The sequence below is a fragment of the Mus pahari genome, chromosome 1 (assembly GCF_900095145.1).
Source record: "Mus pahari chromosome 1, PAHARI_EIJ_v1.1, whole genome shotgun sequence".
Taxonomy (NCBI): domain Eukaryota; kingdom Metazoa; phylum Chordata; class Mammalia; order Rodentia; family Muridae; genus Mus; species Mus pahari.
In genome coordinates this window covers 36316613-36337678 of record NC_034590.1, presented here as the reverse complement: position 1 = coordinate 36337678, position 21066 = coordinate 36316613, and the positions used below count along the sequence as shown (strand labels likewise).

General features: G+C 42.7%; 2 protein-coding genes across 3 annotated transcripts in view; both read left to right on the top strand.

Moving 5' to 3' along the window:
• Nucleotides 1-346: 346 nt before the first annotated feature.
• Mphosph10 (M-phase phosphoprotein 10) lies at nucleotides 347-15272 on the top strand. Its single transcript, XM_021199497.2, has 11 exons — nucleotides 347-504; nucleotides 2282-2966; nucleotides 3394-3572; nucleotides 4870-5038; nucleotides 6679-6820; nucleotides 8117-8184; nucleotides 8716-8853; nucleotides 10687-10797; nucleotides 12943-13050; nucleotides 14455-14682; nucleotides 15047-15272. Exons 1-11 carry the CDS (start codon nucleotides 416-418, stop codon nucleotides 15194-15196), a joined length of 2067 nt encoding a protein of 688 aa, XP_021055156.1. The 5' UTR covers nucleotides 347-415; the 3' UTR covers nucleotides 15197-15272.
• Nucleotides 15273-18784: 3512 nt separating this feature from the next.
• The window catches only part of Fan1 (FANCD2 and FANCI associated nuclease 1), a 30470-nt gene continuing 28188 nt past the window's right edge, over nucleotides 18785-21066 (top strand). Inside the window, exons 1-2 of one of the 2 annotated variants that reach the window (XM_021208981.2) lie at nucleotides 18785-18927; nucleotides 19106-20570. In XM_021208981.2, coding sequence (XP_021064640.1) covers nucleotides 19343-20570 — 1228 coding nt within the window. In that variant the 5' untranslated portion in view covers nucleotides 18785-18927; nucleotides 19106-19342. Of the gene's footprint in view, nucleotides 20571-21066 lie in introns of both variants that reach the window. The other variant, XM_029531332.1, reaches the window with a different exon arrangement.

The window sequence follows — 21066 nt, the reverse complement described above, 5'->3', positions numbered from 1 at the left end:
GGCGGGGCGTGAGGCCTGGGGCGGAGTCACGAGACGCGGAGCTTGACTGACGGGTACAGAGGGCGGGACAAGCGGGGCAGTGGCGGTGGCAGCATGAGGCGACCTTCCTTTTCGTTACGTTAAGATTCTTATTGTATCGAACGCAAAAACAGAAAGCGATCACGCGACACCACTGTGGTCCTCTTAGAAATACAAAACATTTGGAGAAAATGCCAAGACGCTTGAGATGACCAATGGCTCTTTTCGGTGGTTTGCCCCACCCCTACGCATGCCCAATAGAAGCGTTTGCGGCTGTACGCCGGAACCTGTGTGTGGCGGAACTTTAGGCTCTGAGCTCCAGGTTACATAAGGCGTGTGTTTGCCGTACTGCTTCCGGTCGGCTCTCAGCCCTCGCGTGGCGCCGGAGTGTGTAGCTATGGCGCCTCGCGTGTTTCGCCGACAGACCCTAGAACGGTGTCTGAGGGAAATCAGGAAAGCCACCAACCGACCCGAGTGTTTCCTCACGTAAGTACAGATCCAGGTCCGGGAGAGAGAGCAACCCGCATGGCATCGGTGCTGGGCGGGCTGGCATCTGGCAACTTCTGAAAGCCAGGAAGGGAAACTACGGGTCGCTTAGCCCCAACCTCACACAGCTTTTGCTCCGTTGGCCTGTCAAAATGCTAAAAGTAAAAGCGGTTCGGTGTAGATTTCCTAGCTGTGTGCTGTTGGACCTTAAGCCCAGTTAATTCGCGTCCAGAGAGGCTCACTGGGTGCGGAATATGCTTCCTGGATTTGTGTCCCCAAAACACACACCGCTTACCTGTAATTAAGCTTTTCTGAAAGTACGTACTTGTTGCTTGCCAACGCATTTTCCCGGCTGGTGGTAGAGACCCACAGCCAGACTGTAGACGAAGCTCGGAGAAGCCCGCAGAAGAGGGAGAAGGGATGACTGTAGGAGCCATAGGGGTCCAGGACACCACAAGAACACGGCCCGCAGTATACACTGATCAGGGCTCAGGGAGGGGCCCACAGAGACTTTACTGGCTATCAAGGAGCCCGCGCTGGTCAGCGCTAGGTCCTCTGCACATGTGTTGTGTTTGTTTAGCATGGGGTTTTTGAGGAACTTGTAACGGTGGGAGGAGTGGCGTCTCTGATTCCTTCACGCTCTTGGGGCCCTTTTACTCCTCCTGGGTTGCCTGCTCTTGGAGCTCTTGTACCCCTGCCGGGTTGCCTTGATATGAGGGGTTGTGTTTGGTTAATATCTCTGGAAGCCTACGTTTTCTGAAGAGAAACGGAGGTGAGGAGAGAGAAGAGGCTGCAATGGGGATGTATTGTAGGAAAGAAAAATAATAAAAAAAAATTATGAGAGACTTCTTTCTTCCCAGCACTTCGATTAAGTTCTGTAAAATTATGATGCTGACTTATATTGAAAATCTTAGCAACAGCATCACAGACTCATTGTGTCCAAAATAGAGCTCTCCTGCTCTCCTGTACTCGCCTCTCCCCTGAAGTCATTTCCCTGTTTCTATTACCAAAGCTTGCATTACTGCCCCTTGACAATGGCAGTTCTAGCATTTCATTTATTCAGATTCAGCTAGTCTGCTTCCTTGATGCTTTCATTTTCCTCTGCCCTATTTTCTCTATCCTGTTATCATCCTTGGAATGGATATATTTAGACACTGATTCCTGGTTGTCATACTGACTGCCGCGTCTCCAACATAAAAGTCCTTGGCGATGCTTCATCAGCTTTCTAACAACTCTACCTTTATCATGCTTTCTCTTTCCACATTGTAGATTATCATTTCAAACTTCGACCTGCAACTCTGCTACATTATGCTTAAAGTATTCCTGTCTCAGAACTCTGCATGGTTTCTGTCTTGGACCCCCAGCTTCTATAACCTCAGCCTTACACTCTGCCTCCTCAGACACACTATAGCTGTCTTGGTCTTTCTGTCTGAAAACCAGACTATGTGTTTCCACATTTTTATTAGATAGCTCTATTTTATCTGTAAGCCAGGTGAGAATCACTTGCCAAATGACTAATAAGTGAAGAGTGTGTATGATGCAGATGTGAGGATTTAAGGCTGACTTCCTGGGTATCTCCAGTCTTGAGTATGTACAGCAAAGTCAGGTTCTTATGGTCTGGCTCATCAACAGGATACTGTTGGGAACTAGAATCTGTACTTAAAATTGATGCTTCATTTACATTTTAATTTGCAAATAAGATAATGTTTTTTCTCTGTTTAAAAATTCTTGATGTTATTGTGTATAATTCATTCTCACTTAATCTTCTTTCCAATAGAATTCAAAATGGACTAGCATCAAACTTCACGTCTTTAACAAAAGTTCTGTATGATTTTAATAAAGTATTAGAGTATGGCCGAATCTCTGGAAGTCCTTTACAGAAACTTGAGATAAACAGGTTTGATGATGAGCAGATTTGGCAACAACTAGAATTGCAAAATGAACCAGTCTTACAATACTTCCAGAATGCAGTTAGTGAGACAATTGAGGATGAAGATATCAGTCTTCTCCCAGAATGTGAAGATGAGGAGTGCGAAGAGGATGCCTCAGAGGTGGAGGCTGACAACCAGGAGAACCTAGAGACAGACTTGGAGGTAGAACAACTGTCAGACAAGGGTGGTGATGTTCCTAAAGGGAGGGACAGAGCCAAAAGCTCAAGGAAATCTGACTCAAGGAAAAGTCCTGTTTTCAGCGATGACGATTCTGACCTTGACTTTGATATTAGCAAATTGGAGCAGCAGACCAAGATGCAAACCAAGCCACCTGAAAAACCAAGAGAAAAGTCTGTAGTAGATGATAAGTTCTTCAAACTGTCTGAAATGGAGAGCTTCTTAGAAAAAGTAGAAAAAGAAGAGGAAAAAAGACCAGATGGTGAAGAGGAGGATGAGGAAGACATTGACCTTTTTGAAGACATTGATTCAGATGAAAGCGAGGGAGGGCTGTTTGGGCGGCAGAAGATTAAGGTAAGGTTTTGGTTAAAAAACTGTTTCTTTAAAGCACAAGTCATGTTTTCCTGAGGAGAAATTTAATGTGCCTCAAACCTCACTTGAGCCCAAATGAAGTAAGGAAAAAACAAACAAACATAAAGAAATTAATTAAAATTAAGAGCTGAGCCAGTGGTGCAGGAGTGTAGTAAGCCTCTGCGAAGGTGGGAGGCTGAGGCAGGAAGATTGTGTCTCCTCAAAGCCAGCCTGGATTAAGTTGTGCTTCAGTTGTCCTTATGGTTTTATGGTGGACAAATAGTTGCCAGTTTCCCTAATAACTATTTCTGGTGGGGTAGTGGTTGGTAATGTTAGGAAACAGTTTGTGTATATAATATACATAGGCACATGAGTATGTTTATATATTTTTCTATCTTTAAACTTTTCAAAACTTTTTTTTTTTTTTTAGTCAAGTAAAAGTAGCAGAAATCTGAAATACAAAGACTTCTTTGATCCAGTTGAAAGTGACGAAGACATAACTGGGGTTGATGGAGACATAACTGTGGTTGATGGAGAGCTGGGCTCAGAAGAAGAGGAAGAAGAAGAGGAAGGGTTCGCTGAAGAAGCGGAAGGAAGCATCTCTGACACGTGAGCATTTCAAGTCCTTCTTGAGTTTGTCAGCAGGAGTGATCCAATCAGAGCTGTAAGGTATTTCTCAGGGTTGTCAAATACACAACAGTTAACTTCCAAATCTAGTAGCGGGTTCTCCACTGTCAGACAGCTAGAAAATGTCTCTGAATTTCAAGGAACATTGGAGATCATTTAAAGAATGAAATTTGCACCACCAGTAGCAGCTATTTGTTTGTTTGTTTGTTTCTTGTGTAGCCCTAGATGTCCTGTAACTCATTCTATAGAGCAGGATAGCCCCAAACTCACAGAGCCTCTGCCTCCTGAGTGCTGGGATTAAAGATGTGTGTCACCACTAGCCAGCTAGTCTTTTATATTATAAAGAAGGAGCTTGCATTGGGTTTTGTGCCAATAAAACATTTTTTTTTAAAAAATAAAGTATTTAAAATGTATGTGTATGAGTAGGTTTTTTACATGTATGTCTACGCACCACATGCATGTGTAGTGACTGCAAAGGCCAGAATAGGGTGTCAGATACCCTGGAGCTGGAGATACAGAGCCACAGACAGTTGTGAGCCACCATGTGTCTTCTGGGAACTGATCCTCGTGTTCTTAGCAATCTCTCCAGCTCCCAGTGTTATTTTTTTAAATAAGCATGTTGTGTATTTGGTATGTTAGTGCTTTTTTTTCCTGTTTCCACATAGCAGGCATTTCACCTAAAGCATATCTTTCTTAGCCAGGTATAATTATGTACACCTTTAATCATAATGGACAGCTTTAGCCATAGCACTTGGAAGACAGAGGTGGATCTCTGTGAGTTTTAGTCTAGCTTAGTTGACCTGGAGAGTTTGAAGACAGCCAGAGACCCTGATTTTTTTGTTTGTTTGTTTGTTTTGTTTTTTTGTTTGTTTATTTTTCTTAAAAAACTAAGTCCAAAAAAGAAAGACAGAAAAAAAAAAATCTCTTCCTTTTGGGCCAGTGAGTTGGCTCAGCAGATAAAAGGACTTGCTGTGTGAGCCTGTGACCTAAGTGATCAGAAAAGTTGATCCTCTATACTCACTGAAATTGTTCTCTGATCTCTACATTTATGATGACCTCTACATTGTGGGCTGCACATATACCCACACATATTATGTATGCAAAATGATAATAAAAATTTAAAAAAACAAAAGGGTGTCTTTTGTTCCATAAAGACTTAGTTTGCTGGAAGTTTGCTGTTGACTGTCATTAGGTATTAAAAAGTACTTTATAATTGGGATATTTATCTTTGAGTTTCTAGTGGCTTCTATTTTTCCTTTGATCCATCTTGGTATTATAGGGATGAAGATAATGACTTGGAAGAAGATGAGAATAGTGATCAACATAAAGAAGGCTTGAAAAGAGTGACATTTGCTGTGCCAGATGATGAGGCTGAAGATACAAGTCCCTTAGCTGTAAAGCAAGAATCTGATGAAGTTAAATCCTCTTTTGAAAAAAGACAGGAGAAGGTAATTATTAGGAATAGTGTATGTTTAACATGGTAGGAACTCAAACAACTAACCTATCCTTTTAAAAGCAAAGACCTTGCTCTCTTAAAGATTCTGCATACTGAGCTAGGTATTATGGTGTATTCCTTTAAATCCAACATTTGGAAATCTGAGACAGGAGGATTATGTCAAGTTCAGGGCCAATTTTGGCTACATAGTGAGTAGCAAACTGTAGCTGACTTTTTCTCATAAAATAGAAACAATAATAGTAATAGTACTATATATGCTCCATATAGATACCTCATGAAGAACATGCTGTAATCTATATAAGTTAGTACCTCCATTTTCTAGCCAGTAGCATTCATTTGGAGCCTACTTTGTAAATTCTGTTTCTCTGTACTTGTTTTCCTGTTTGTGTGAGCTTCTGCTTAGCCATCCTGTGACCTTCAGTGTGAGCTGCTTTAGGAGATGTGTCTCTTTATTGAGTGCCAGGCAGATGATATGCAACTGATTGTAACAACTTTAGTTTGGTCCTTGTCCTTTGGTTCTGTCATTAGTTCATCTTAAAGTTACATCACACAGAAGTGAGAGCAAGTAGAAGCTGAACTATTACAATTACCAAAAGAATTATTTTTCAAAAGCAATTTGAAGTCCAGGATTGTCACCTTGTCCCTAGAAGATGTAGAAGGTATAAAGGAAATAACTTTACAATGTGTTGCTACCTTAATGTCTTCCCACCTCACTTCTCCCCATATCCCAAAAAATATTTGGTTTGACAGAGGAATTATACAGACCTTTGAGGAATAAATACTTAATGTTTAGTTGATAACCACATGTAATGAGTAAAGCAGAATTTATAAACAGGACTAACTAAATCTGACTCAGCATGTAAGTATCCACATAGTTTTGAGCCTCATTGTTGAGTACTAAAGCAAGAATCTAAAAGAATTTGGTGAGACCATTGCCACAAAGTCAGATGGGCCTCATTCTTTTAATTCAGTATTAGGGAATCAAGCATAATTCTTGTAGAGATTTACATCATTTGAGTAAAACATGATCAGCTGCAGGTATGTCAAGGAGATCTGACCAAATTTTATTCCCTTTTGTATTCAGTGAACTACAAATTCATCAGGTCAAAAGCTGCCATCATGGTCATTGGCTAGATTCTAGAAACAATGCTTTAACAAGGATAGGACAAAGTATCACGTTACAGTCCCCACTGTCACCTAACTTCTATTTTGGACTTGTCAGCAAACAAACAAAAGATAAGGTGAAAGTAAACACTTTTGTTATTTGCAGAGTAGGCACCGGTTCAGACCTAACAGGTGCGCAGAAGGATGAGTAGACAAAGAGAAAAGAGAAAGATTCTGTGCGATCGAATTGCGTTGTGTCTGCTGATGACTTTCAAAATGTCTGTTGTGGGGTAGAGATGAGAAAATTGGGTGTGGAGTCAAGAGCCAGTCTCCATCAAAACTAATATTCCAGGCAAAAAACTTACTTTAGGAAGTTGTAACAATGCAGCGTACCAGTGACTTGTGAAAACTTAGATCATTTGAGTAGAACTGAGTCCCCAAGTAAACCACCATGCTTCTAGGGAGCTTAGCACCGTAGTAAGCGTAGTCAGCGCAGCATTTCAACCTAACTCCTGTCTCATGTCCTAGATGAATGAAAAAATCGCATCTTTGGAAAAAGAGTTACTGGATAAAAAGCCTTGGCAGCTCCAAGGGGAGGTGACAGCTCAGAAGCGGCCAGAGAACAGCCTGCTGGAAGAGACCCTGCACTTTGACCATGCAGTCAGGATGGGTATGGTGTCTGCTGAGCTTCTACAGCATGTCTACTTTTGTGCTTTTCTGTAGTTCGTTTCAGAAAGATTTGAAGTGCTGATCGTTTTTTTTTCTCCTGCTTGTTTTAAAAACTTGCCAACATAAAAGTTGAAAAAATAGTACAGTGAATATCTGTGCCATTTAACTGAATTCACCAGTTGGTAACAGTTTGCAATCTTGGCCTTTGGTCTCCTTTGCATCTTAGTGATTGTATATGCTCTTCATCATTAAAAAGTAATTGTTAGAGGTGTTCCAGTTGGCAAATTACTTGCTCTGCACACATGTGGACCTAAATTGGGATCCCCATTCCCCCACCAAAAAGCTCCCATGATCCTAGTGCTGATGAGGAGGCAGTGATGGGAGGATGGCTGGAGACCAGCTATTTGGTAGAATTCATGTCATAGGTTCAGTTAGAGATCCTGTCTCAAAAGGTAAAGTGGCAGGCATTCCAGCAAGATACCCAGTGTTGACCTCTGGTCTACGTGAAACACACGCATGTGTGCTCATGTGCTCACTCACACAGAAGGAAAGCTGCCAATATCTAAGGAGGGTGTCCTAGGGCATTGGGATAGAAGTGTTATCATTTACCAGATCCTTTCAAGTTTTATGGTTCTTAAACTTGGAGGAACATGAGAAGGCTTGTTAAATCCCAGAGGAGCCTACAGGTACAGTTCAGTTGGTGGAATGCTTGCCTAGTACACTTAAATTCCTGGATATGAACCCGTGTACTGCAGAAACCATGTGTGGTGGCCTAGCCTAGTACTGAAGAGATTGAGGCAAAAGTATCAGAGTTCCACAGAAGTGCAAAGTCATCCTCAGGTTATTTGGCTAGTTTGAGGTCAGCCTACACACACACACACATACAATTTTTCTTTTCTTTTCTTTTTTCTTTTTTTCCTTCAAAACAGGGTTTCTGTGAACCAGGCTGGCCTTGCACTCAGAGATCTGCCTGTCTCTGCCTCTCGAGTGCCGGCATGAAAGTCATGCACCACTACTCCCAGCTTTGAACTTAATGGCTACAAGAAAGAACTTGATGACATAGCCAGGGTTTACAGTTCAGCTGTGAACAATTCAGTGAACTTTGCAGGGTGTAGGCTTACAAACAGAACACTGTGAGTAGTTCTCCACTGTCTGATTTAGAAGGTGTAGGGTTGGCCTGAGAATTTGTTTCTTTAGTAAGTTCACGGGTACTGCTTATGTTGTGGGTCCAATAAGGATTTGAGAATTCCTGGTCTGATACGTAGTTTTTCTAACAAACATGATATGTTTCTTTTAGCCCCTGTAATCACAGAGGAGACCACCCTCCATCTAGAAGATATCATTAAACAGAGGATACGAGATCAGGTCAGTAAGAGCAGAGTGAATTTTAGTTTTCACTGCAATTTTTAGAAATGATGCTTTTTTAAATTTTTATTTGATCCTCTTGACCTTAAAGCCTTGAGGCTGGATATGGATATTTTTGCCTTCACTGTATGTAGGGCAGTCTCTTTGCTCATACCCAAGAAAGTAATGAGCCTGATAGGAAGGGTGGCCAGTACCATTTGTTCTGAATCTTGTTGAGTAGGTGGACTCTAGGGCATCTGGCCTGCTGTGCTCATACCCAAGACCCTTCTGCAGTCTAGACACAGGATCTGCTGTAGTCAATTAAGGGTCCATTTTTTTTCAGATGTTAATGACCTACTAAAGAATTTTTGGGACTTTATCTGTTTTCGTAAGCTTAGAATAAAAATTCTAAATGCCACAAGTATTCTGCCAGATGAGCTGTAGCCCCAGCCCCAGATTATCACTTTTGAGGTTAAAAATTAATTTCTTTGCTATACTTCTTACTGAGCATAGAAATAGATGTTTTATTCTATTGACTTATTCGCATTTCAGGCTTGGGATGATGTAGAACGAAAAGAAAAACCTAAAGAGGATGCGTATGAATATAAAAAGCGTTTAACATTAGACCATGAGAAGAGTAAGCTAAGTCTTGCTGAGATTTACGAGCAGGAATATCTCAAACTCAACCAGGTAAGGTGACCTCCAAGGCATGGTTGTGACTACTAAAGAAGAACCGATCTTCAGTCAGTCCTGGTCTAACCTAGCTCGCAGATACCTGTTTCACAGCACATGGTAGGAATAGAGGACTCACCGTGTTCCCACTGAGTGTGGGCAAGTTGGGGCTTGCTCTACAAAAGCATTGCTGATTTATATAATCAACTATTGACTTCCCAGCAATTAAAGGGTGTTGTAATTCTAAAATCATATTTTCTTGATAGTTGAAATAATTGATGTATTTATTTCTTTATGAGATGATCTTGACCTTTAGGCTCTTCTTGTTTGTTTGTTTGTTTTTTTAATTTAAATATTAATTTCTAGTTAAATAGCAGAACAAGGCCATATCCTGGGAAAGACTTATTTCTTCACCTGGGTTTATTGGGATGAGTGCTAATAACATATATTATCTGACCTGAGCCACAGGGCAGAGCCAGTCACTTCTTACTCCTGTGGATCCCCCTTCCCCCACCTCCTGCACCTCTACTATGTCATAACTATGACAAAGAAAAACAAAGACCATTTTACCTTTCACAGTGTACATTTAGTGCTAGAGGAAGAACAAATATAAATAAAACAACCTGACTCTGTAAAATTAAATGGCTATCATTTCCATATCAATGGGAATAATCTGAGTAAATCTTTAACAAAATACATTCACATAACATAAAATTAAACATTTGTTTTCCATAGACAGTTTGTCAGGCATGATGACACACTCCTGAAATGCTGACTCAAAGACTGATGATAGAGATGGTCATGTTTTGCCATGGTTCTGTGCTACATAGTGAGACTGTCATGAAAAACCAAGAATAAGTAAATGAATAATTCAGAAGCACTTACTGCAGTTTTTAAGCAGTGCTACCTGTATGTAGTTCCCCAAATCCTAGCTCACTAATCTACTGCCTCCTATTCCTACCCCTCTCTGCTATAGTTCTGTGAATTTGCCTGTTTGGGGCATTTTATATAAATGAAATCACATAATTTGTGACTTTCATTTAGCATTATGTCTTTATGTTGGGCAGCATTTATCAGCACTTCATTTCTATTTTATTGTTGGATAATATTCCATTTATATATGTGCCACAATTTCTTGATTCATCTTTTAGTTGAACATGTGGACTGTTCCGCTTTCTAGATATAGCAAATCCTACTTTTGTGTGTATGGTGTGTGTGTGTGTGTGTGTGTGTGTGTGTGTGTGTTTCTCTGCTTTAGTTTCCTTGGGTCCATATAATTCCCAGGGATCTAATTTCTTCAACCTTACCAACATTTGTTAACATCCCTTAAACTTAGCCTACTCTGGTGAGCTTAACTCTCGTTGGAAAATGCCAAAGGGATTAAACTTTGTTCTACAAGTCAGAGGTAATGGGTGCTAAAATGTGCACCCCTTATCTTTGGCAGGCACTGGTGCCATCATGGTGCCGATACCTGTAAGTTTATTTTGGGGACATTCTTCTCTTCTACCTCAAGGTAACACTATGTAACCCAAGCTAGTCTTGAACTTGTAGTATTCCTGCCTCCATCTCCTGAGTGTTGGGAATTACTGGTAGCACCATTATCCCTGACTGGAATTTGTTTCTGTTTTTTATTTTTGTTTGAGACAAGATCTCACTGTGTAGCCCTGTGTGACCCCAAACTCACAGAGATCAGTCTGCCTCTGCCTCTCAAGATTAAGGCGTGCCTCCAGGATGGGCTGGAATGATGCTGGGTAGTTAAAGCTGTGGTACTGAGAAACTTCGTTGCGTGTAGTGTTTTTCCTGTGCGACATTGTTAAGCTACTTTATCTAATGTTGACCTTGCTCATTTAGCAAAAAACTGAAGAAGAAGACAATCCAGAACATGTAGAAATTCAGAAGATGATGGATTCTCTCTTCCTAAAATTGGATGCCCTGTCAAACTTCCACTTCATTCCCAAACCGGTATGTGAGTTTACATTGTGGTAGAAAAAAACCCAGCATATGTGAACTAACAGCTCTGAGCTCTGGAGAGCTTCGCTTTTCAGTTGGTGTCAGGACACATATTTGCAAGTTACAACAGGGCATCTGTAAGGAAGGGTCCCTTTGTTTCTGGGTTAATTCTGCCTTCCATCCTGCTGCAACCTGGTGGCCAGGAGGCCCCTGGTCACCTTCAGCCCTGAGCCTGAGTAATTCCTCCTCTCCTGATGCTCAGTTGTGCTTAATTGTGTGATGGTGTGTGTCCCTCACATTGATTGGTGCCAGCTGCAAGTCATATTAGGTCTTTGGCTTATGTCCCTTTCACTGCTCAAAACACTCAGGGTTTTAATGTTTCCATTTTGCAGATGTACTCTGAAGCTGTTGTGGGAGGGGCAAAACTAATACTGGGCTCTTGTGGTCTGCACTGCTTAATGTGCTCCAGCCAGGCCCAGACCTCTCAATCTCCTTTCCAGTCCTGAATCTTTCCTGGTCTGACTGAGACTACTGACTCCTTGAAAGTCCATCTACTTACAGCCATCTGTAGTTCCCTGAAATGGGCTTGAATCACTTGTTGGTGCTTGCTCACATGTTGCCCTTTGCCGTCCTTTTGACTGTGATGAACTAAAGACTAGTCTAGATGCAGGCATGCAGGGGCCAGAGGGGGGCATTGGGTGCCTCCTCCTATTGCTCTCCTCCCTATTTCTTGAGACAAGATCTTTCCATTGACTTTGAAGGTCACCATTGCAGATAGACTAATTTGTCAGTGAGCTCCCAGGTTCTGCCTGTCTCCTCTTCACCAGTGCTGGACTTAACAGGCCTGTGTGCATATTTATGCCATCTTTTACATGGAGACTGGTGATTTAATTTCAGGTTATCTCCCTTTTATAGCAAGCACCTAGCCCCCTGACCATTTCTGTAGCCTCTGCTTTACCTAGGTCTGAAGGATTATCTGTTGTCTTGCACTCTACTCTTTAGGAGTGCACCTGGCTGCTACAGGTCTTTTATTTACTATTTCCCTTTCATATGTGCGTCCGTATTTTACACACCCTCACTGCAGGTATGAGCTGTTCACTAGCTGCCACATTGTACTGTATTTTGAGATTCCTTTTCTGTTTTTACTGTGGGGGAGCACAATATTTCTTATAATCCCTTGACAGTGGCCTCCTTGTAAGGGATTGTTTTTCATTTTCCACATTTTCTTCTTGCTCAGAGTATGGTCCCCTGTCCTGTTTCTCATTGTCTTTGCTATTCTGACATTTCCCTGGAACATTGTCCTCTGTGCCTGGCTTGGACACTGGAATCTTGGAATGACAGTAGTTATACAGTACCCATTCAACCTCTCACAAGATGGAGCATACTAACATTCTCTCATATACCGTATTTTAGTTTTTATAGTTTTGTGCCACTACATGATGATATATAAAGATAGGTTTCTAGTAGCTTGAGTAGTTTATATTTTTCTCATAAGCATTTTTTTCATATATTGCATCAGAAAGCATAGATTTTTTTCACAACAAAAAGCAACATGATAACAAATCAAGTTTTATTAAGTGGATGGGATTGTTTGAGAATGTCCGCATAGGTAACATGGAGTGGTATTTGGCTGAGGCAGAGATAAGTGGATTTGTAGGAGTAAATGCTATTGGAATGGCTTTGATGTTGCCCATTGTCATGGTCATTCCAGTCAGCATGGGAATGTTTTGTTTTGTTTTCTGGGGTTTTTTTCAGGGAGGGGGTGTTTGTTTGTTTTTTTTCAGTGTGTAATTTTTTTTTTTTTAATTCTCCTTCCTCTTCTTCTCTCAGTTCACCACCCACCTCCCCTCCCCCCCAGACCCACCCCCTCTTCCATCTCCCTCTCAGGGATTGTAACCCAACAGAGCACAAGATGCAATGAGAGTAATTACAAATCCTCACATCAAGGCTGGGTGAGGCAACCCAGTAGGATGAAAGAGCAAGTGAAAGAGTCAGAGACACTCCCCCTCACACTGTCAGGAGCCCCCCAACCCCCCCCCCAAACACCAAGCCAACAACCCTATCGTATATGCAGAGGAAGTTGACTCTATAAAAAAGTGCGTGGACTATGATTGCTCCACTTCCTTCTCCCCGCTAAGTGCCTTATCTCTTTTCTAGCCTGTACCTGAAATTAAAGTTGTATCGAATCTGCCAGCCATAACCATGGAGGAAGTGGCCCCAGTGAGTGTCAGTGATGCAGCCCTCCTGGCCCCAGAGGAAATCAAGGTAAGAAGCCAGTATGGGGACGTTTAGTGACTCCCTACAAATAAGATCTGCATTGATTTAATGCAACTTCCCTTGAAGTTTAGATCTCAGTAATTTCTAGGTGTATCCCTCCCCCCCCCCTACCCCCCTGCCCCCCTCCCCGTTTCCCCCCCCCCCCCCCCATACTCCTATAACTGAGTTGTACATTGATGGATTTAGCCAACTGCACTTTGAAAATATTCAGCAAAGCTAGATCTGAATTGATCATGCACAGACTTTACAACAGTTATTTGTGTATAGTGTTTTTATTGTCCTAGGAATTCATGTAATCCATACACAATTTGAAGTGTATGGAAGCATGAATGTAGGTGATATAAATGATTCATCTTATATACAAGACTTGAGGATGCAATAACTTGGAGTATCTACAGGAGCCTAGGATTGATCCTCTGTGACTATGGATGCCTACATAGTGAGCCAAATGATAATACAATACCAAAAATCAATCTGTATATTCAAGCCTCAGTCAAAGTTGCAGACACACACACACACACAGGCATGTGCGCGCGTGTGTGCATAAATGTTTTAAAGTGCCTGTTTCAGTCTTGTGAAAATCCAGTAATACTTTTAGTATTAGCTCACCCCATGCTGGTTTTGTCCGTAATAATAATAAACTGCAATGTAAGGCTAGTGCAGTGTAAGCCTAGTACAGTGTTGTAATCTAGAGTCCACTAGACCCTTTGGACACTGGAACACATTGGATAATCAGGTGCTGGCGTCTTCTGACTCCTGAACATGGAAATTCTTCCCTTACTAAGACAGTGGCTTCTGGCAGGCCCATATCTGCTATGTTAGAATAGCATCAGTGTCTCTTTCTGTCTCACCTGAGTTGTTATCACTTGTATAGCTACCACTGTGTCAGAACCTCTGCCATCTTATGCCAATAAGCCAGCTCAGGAGAAATGGGAAAGTCAGTGTTCACTGGATACAGGATTCCCTGCTTCCTTTCTTCCTTGATATCTGGGACACATTAATCCAAACCTAGGGCCTGTCATTCACATTTTAGAACCAAGGCTGAGTCAGATGTGTCCTGTGACCCATGTTGGAGAGCACCTGTGGACCAGTACTGGGGGCTTGAGAGCTTAGCTCTGTTTCCTTTGTGATTTCATTTGGGGCTGAACTCTTACTGGGAGTTCTGGCAAAGAACATAGTGTAGGCTTTAAGAGTTACTAGAGCTTGGAACCAAACAAGGCTGTTCTGCAACCTCACACACTGCCACAGGCACTCAGCCACCGGCCATTGTGTGCTCCTCTCATCCCTCAGCAGTCAAGAGTTCATTCCAAGTATTGTCATGTTGGCAATCAAGAATAGCAATTAGTATGGTGGTGGTTTAGGGTTTGTTTGTTTGTTTGTTTTATTTAATAGGAGAAAAATAAAGCTGGAGATCTAAAAACAGCTGCTGAGAAAACAGCTACAGACAAGAAACGAGAACGAAGGAAAAAGAAATATCAGAAGCGTTTGAAAATAAAAGAGAAGGAGAAGCGAAGAAAATTGCTTGAAAAGAACAACCCAGATCAGTCTAAGTCCAGCAGAGCAGCAGCTTCAGAGAAGCTCAAACAGTTGACCAAAACGGGCAGGGTGTCCTTGTTAAAGGTAAGTAAGGAGAGGCCTGCGGGTGCGTGCAGGGCGTGCATTGGGCTGTGTCTCAACTAGGGTGTCAGAGCTGCCTCTGCACTCCAGAGACATGCTACTCAAGGGTGGTCTCAGCACCCTGTAGCCTCTCAGACCTTTACGTAAACAGGTCTGGCAGCAAGCTTTCTTCTCTCTCTTCTTCCCCCTTAAGATACAAGGGTGTTGGAATACTGGAAAATATTTGTTAAGGTAGCTGGTTGAATTCTTATAGTGGCTTTTCATATTTATGCATTTATTCATTACTGTAATCATAATGTACTGTTATAGACTTTGGGTTTTCTCACATAACCACATTTTGTAACTCTCTGTTTTGTTTTAACTGCAGGATGAACGAAAAGATAAGCCCTTAAAGTCATCTCAGGCATTCTTTTCTAAATTGCAAGATCAAGTAAAAATGCAGATTAGTGATGCAAAACAGCCTGCAAAGATAAAGAAGAAAAAACAGGACATTTCTGTTCATAAATTAAAGCTGTAATATATTTAAATTTAATGTATAAATCTGTAAGTTTCTGTCATTATGTTTTATAATAAAATTCCTGGGCCCTCTCTTAGTTTGTTTCCTGTTGTTTTAATAAAGACCATCACCAAAGTCTCTTGTGCAGGAATGGGCTTATTTCATCTTACAGTTTACAGTCCATCACTGAGGGACTTGGAGACAGGAACTGAATCAAAGACCTTGGAGAACGTTTACAGGCTTGTTCTCTCTGGCTTTCCCATCTTACACATACAACACGGCACTACTTCCTAAGGGGTTGTACCGCCCATAGTAGACCAGGCTCTCCCCTTTGTCAATCATTGCTCCAGGAAATGACCCACAGACTTCCCTATGGGAATCTTTAGAGGCATTTTATTAACTGAGGTTCTTTTTTTTCCCAGATGGTCCTGCCTTGTCTTAAGTTGACAAAAATAACCCATGTTTGCTTCATGGGAACTGTTTGAAACTACATGGTGCTGTGGCAAACTTAAGGGGTGGCGAGTACCCGTAATGTAGCCACTCTGAAGATGGAGGCTGGAGGATCAGAAATTCAGGATTTTCCTTAGCTCCATAGTGAGTTAGACACCAGCTTGGATCACACTAGACCCTTAAAAGAACAAAAACCAAATAATAGCCCATGTGGGTTTCTGTGGGGGTGAAACGTGCCTGAGTTTCCACACCCTCTTCCTGCATTGGTGCTCACAGTGTTTCCTGCTATGAGAAGCACCCAGAGCCTGCAGCTTTGCTCTTAAGCAGCTGGCTGCGTACATAGTGCTTTGACATCTTGATTTTCTTCTGCTACTCTGTCTTGTTTCACAAAACAGCAATTCCATGTATGTGGCTTACACCTTTCCCTGTTTGGGGTTCTTTAAAAATCCAGTTAGGTTATATGAATATGTTTTTGTTTTAATCTCAGGTGTGGGATATGGGGCTGCTTCAGATTGTACACAGCTGTGAAATATTGTGTGTGGGGGGCGGGTGGTGGGAGGATTTTAGCAGGTGCAGATAGTTTACTTCTGTGATTCTGGAGAGGGCCTGTGGTAGCTGCTGCTGCCCCTGCTGCTGTTGTGCGTCTGCTATTGCTGGACTGCTGGATATGCTGACAAAGGATGGCTGGCCCTAAGCCTCCTTTCCCCTCTAATATTCTTTCCTACCTAGTGTTAGGGAGGTGGAAGGGATGAAGATGGAATAAGAGATGGAAGGGAGGTAGAGATATGAGAACCTAACGATGTAATAAAACAAATCACATTTCCCCCTTGGAAAATCTTTATGCCTGAACAAAGGGAGACACTGCAATTCCTAATAAGATATGGAGAGGAGAGATGGTCAAGAGGGAAATCCAGAGGCAGCAATACAGTTTCAAATGCAGACTGACAGTCTTCAGAGTCCCCTGTGACCACCAGATGTTCATTCCTCAGACCTCCCCAATCCACACTAAATGGGTTTAGTCCCACTAAATCCATTATGAAAGCCTTTGATTGATTATGTCATGACTTGATGGGAAAATAACCAGCCTTATTCCAGATGAGTAGAAAACGAGACTAAAACTAAGACCGACTGGAAAGGCTCTTGTGTTTTATCTGCAGAGGCCAAACCCCCAAAGGTGAAGATCCTATTTAAGAGTTCTTTAGTCTGGCATGGTGGTGCACGCCTTTAATCCCAGCAGTCCGGAGGCAGAGGCAGGCAGATTTCTGAGTTCGAGGCCAGCCTGGTCTACAAAGTGAGTTCCAGGACAGCCAGGGCTACATAGAGAAACCCTGTCTCGAAAAAACAAAAAAAAAAAAACAAACAAACAAAAAAAGACTTCTTTATTAATGCTGAATATGGCTGTAAGTGGATAGAACAAGGCCATGTGGGATTAGATTAAACACTGGTTCTCTGAGTGCACTCATGTTGCTACAATGCACTGTTTGGATAACTTATATTTAACAGCTCAGAGAATGTGTTGTCTGGTGAGAGGGACTTTTGGAACAAAATGGCATTTTGTTGCTTCATCCTTGATTGGTTAGGTAGAAGGGCAGGGCTCTGCCCCAGCCTTGCTGTGTATGTGTGAGTACCTGCATGTATGTATGTGTGCTGGCCCCCTGGACCTGGAGTTGCAGGTAGTTGTGAGTCAACTGGTCTAGTTGCTTGGACTGAACCCAGGTCTTCTGCCAGAGCAGCAAGTTCTCTTAACCTCCGAGCCATCTCTAGTCCCTGTCCCCACCCCTTTTTACAGTGGCGCTACTTGTATCTATTCTCTGAAGGGCTCTGTTCCCATGCCGTAGCACAGGTCTGGAGCTAAGAGGACAACTTTTAAAAGTCAGTTCTCTCCTACCACATGGATCCTGGAGCTCAATCTCACGCCGTCAGGCTGTACCTGCTGAGCTATTTCTCTCTGGCCATTACTTTTTCTTCTTTCTCCAGCCCCATTCGCTCTGGCCCAGAGATTTATTTATTGTTGTATGTCAGTACACTGCAGCTGTCTTCAGACACCCCAGAAGAGGGCATCAGATCGCATTATGGATGGTTGTGAGCCACCATGTGGTTGCTGGGATTTGAATTCATGACCTTCAGAAGGGCAATCAGTGCTCTTAACCGCGGAGCCATGTCTCCAGTCCTGGCCATTACATTTTATCACATTAGTTTGGGGGCCATTCTCTCAATGGCACCACTAATAGGACATTTAAAAATTTCCCCAAGTTGGTGTTTTTTTCTGAGACAGAGTCACACTATGCAGCCACAGGAAGTCTGTGTGTAGACCAGGCTGCCCTGCAACTGAGATCCACCTGCCCCTGCCTCCCAGTGCCTCCTTTAATGCTGGCATTAAAGGTGTGTATCACCACGCCCAGAAACATCCTACATTTTATTCAAAATAGGATTTATCTTTCTCCTCTGAATAAACACTTTTGAGTAATTCTCTCATCTCCCCATACTTTAAGGTGTTATTTTTAGCAGTGATTTGACCATTACATAGTTTGTATTTTTGTCGAAATTTTAACAATTTGCTATACCAGGTTCTTGTATGTCCACATAGTTAGGAACTACATTTTAAGTCTAATCTGACTAGTTTTACCTTTAAAGTATATTAACCAGTGACCATTTAATGTCATTATTGACCTGACTTATTTGGTTTTTCTATTTATTTTCTTTTTTGTTCCTCTAACTTTCTCTGGTCCGTCTTTTATGTCAAGTCAAATTAATCGTAATATATTTATCTTGATTAGCGTTTCATTAATTTTTAGTTGTGTTAGGAATACTGGGTGAGGCGACAAACGGCTTTAATCCCAGCACTCTGGAGGCACAGGCAGGATGAGATCTCTGAGTTAGAGGCGATCCTGGTCTACAGAGTGAGTCTGTAGGTGTACAGAGAAACCTTGTCTCAAAAAACAAAACAAAAAAGGGATTACCACCACAACGGTTAATGTTGTGGTACCCTAGTGTACTACTTGTAAAGCTCCTGAGGTAGTAGAGTACAATCATGTCACAGCTTGCACAGTCTACACGTGTCCTCCAGTTCTCTTTTGGGTCGCCCTCTGCTCGATCACTCTGCCCTCCACTAGCTGAGCCTTGGAGCGGAGATGCGGGGATCGGTTGGGGATGCCTGTAGCTGGTCGGGGCTGCGCAGAGCGACTGCCCGCCTTGTGGCCCTTTGAGAGCGACTCAGCCGGTTCCGCTGCAGTGAGTTCAGGGGAGTCTGAGCGAGTCGCGTCCTCTTTTTAAGACGAACACTTCTTAGAAAGGTCCTGAAAGTAAGTGCAGCTTGGGCCTTCCGAAGCGAGGGACACAGAGCATGCGCGGAGCTGCAGGACGCTCGGATTGTATCCAGTTCAGGGTTCTCCTTCCAGAAGTTGCCATTCCACGGTTCAGTTGTCGCCCGACCCCGATAATGCATACAAATATTTTTAACTCATGTATTTTATTTTGTAGGAAGAAGTTGAACGAATAACGACATCAAATGCAATTTCACTTTGAATTAGTTCAGGGCGAGAGTAAAAGTAACCCTTTAGGGTCCTTCACCCGGGGTGGCCGCGGTATTAACTGATGATGAGGTAACAGGGACCTTTTCTTATTCATTCAAGCCAAGTGAATGAAAGTAAAACATTTCGGCCCTTCACCCGAGATTACCTGACTTTCTTCTTGGGTCGCCCACTTTTTCTAATAGTCATGATTTCACAAAGGAAATCACCTGATCAAAAAAGACCCCGTAGAAGCTTATCTACCAGCAAAACTACAAAAAACCAGTCTCATTCGATTACGTCGTATTTTAACAGTGCACCACCTGCTAAACTTGCATGTTCAATTTGTCATGAAATGGTGCCCAGGTATGACCTCATCCGGCACCTTGATGAGTCTTGTGCTAGCAAAGGTGAAGGTGATGTCATTCAAATAGAGTCTGCTCAGCCTGGATTAATGAGTCCAACTGTGCCTACATCAGATTTACCCAGTATTCCCTTAGAAGACATAACACCTCAGAAATTATCACCACCAAAGAGAAGTTTAATCTCTGTCCAGTGTGGTTCAAAACTGGGCATGCAGCAGCAGACAAGTCCCTACTTTAAAGATGCCTTAGTGTGCAAAAATCAAAATGAGCTTTCAAATCAGAGTGTGGAAATTATGCCCTTGGGAAGTCTGTCGTCAAAATTGTCCAGACGATACCTAAAAGCTAAAAAATCACTTGCTAAGAATGAGGGATTCACCAGTCAGTGCCCACAGACGTCTCCGTCCACACCGGGCACCAGCCTGGCTGATGACTGTCCAGAGGTGGAAGACAAAGATGGGGTTTCAAACAGTTCCCAAAAGGAAAACATTTATTCATGTGCACCTCTAAAGGAAGAGAATGCTTCAGAACCAAAGGTAAAGAACAGTAAAACAACGGGAGATGAAAACCAGAAAGCTTCCAGCGGCGAGCCAGCCCGCACCACTGCACCTGCAGAGCATGCTTCCATATTACTGTCCTCAGATTCAACTCTCGTCAGTAACCTGAAATCCTCTCCGGGAGACACTCCTATAAAGCAAGAAGGTGCCCAAGGGGCAGATGTAGGGCTTGCTGAGCCACACAGTCACAAAGAAGTACAAATGACTGTTGATGCTGCCGTCAAAACGCTGGTGTCAGGGGAGGCAGAATCAAATGGTCCTACCGGTGTCGACATGTCTACATGGAGTAACAACCAAGAAGAGCTTCTGAGGGAAGCTGGCAGTGTCTTGCCCTGCCCTCTGGAGCAGGGGTCCAGCTGTGGTGTTCCCAGTGAGACAGCTCAACCCCCACTGAGTCACCCCTACTACCTGAGGAACTTCCTGGTGGTGCTACAGGCCCTCCTCGGGAACGAAGAGGACATGAAGCTCTTCGATGACCAGGAGAAGGGAATTATCACCAAGTTTTACCAGTTGTCAGGTATCTTCAGCCTGTTGACTTTCAGAGTTTTTTTCTTTATTATTCTTAGTATTTATTATTTTCTTTATCTATTTACTATTTCCTTTCTTTCTCTCTTTCTTTTTTTCTTATTATTTTCTTTATGTACATTTCAAATGCTATCCCGAAAGTTCCCCATACCCTCCCCCTGCCCCTGCTCCCCTACCCACCCACTCCCACTTCTTGGCCCTGGCCTTCCCCTGTGCTGGGTCATATAAAGTTTGCAAGAACAAGGGGCCTCTTCCCAATGATGGCCGATTAGGCCATCTTCTGCTACATATGCAGCTAGAGACACAAGCTCAGGGGGTACTGGTTAGTTCATATTGTTGTTCTACCTACAGGGTTGCAGCCCCCTTCAGCTCCTTGGGTACTTTCTCTAGCTTCTCCATTAGGGGCCCTGTGCTCCATCCAATAGCTGACTGTGAGCATCCACTTCTGTGTTTGCCAGGCACTGGCATTGCCTCACAAGTGGCCGCTA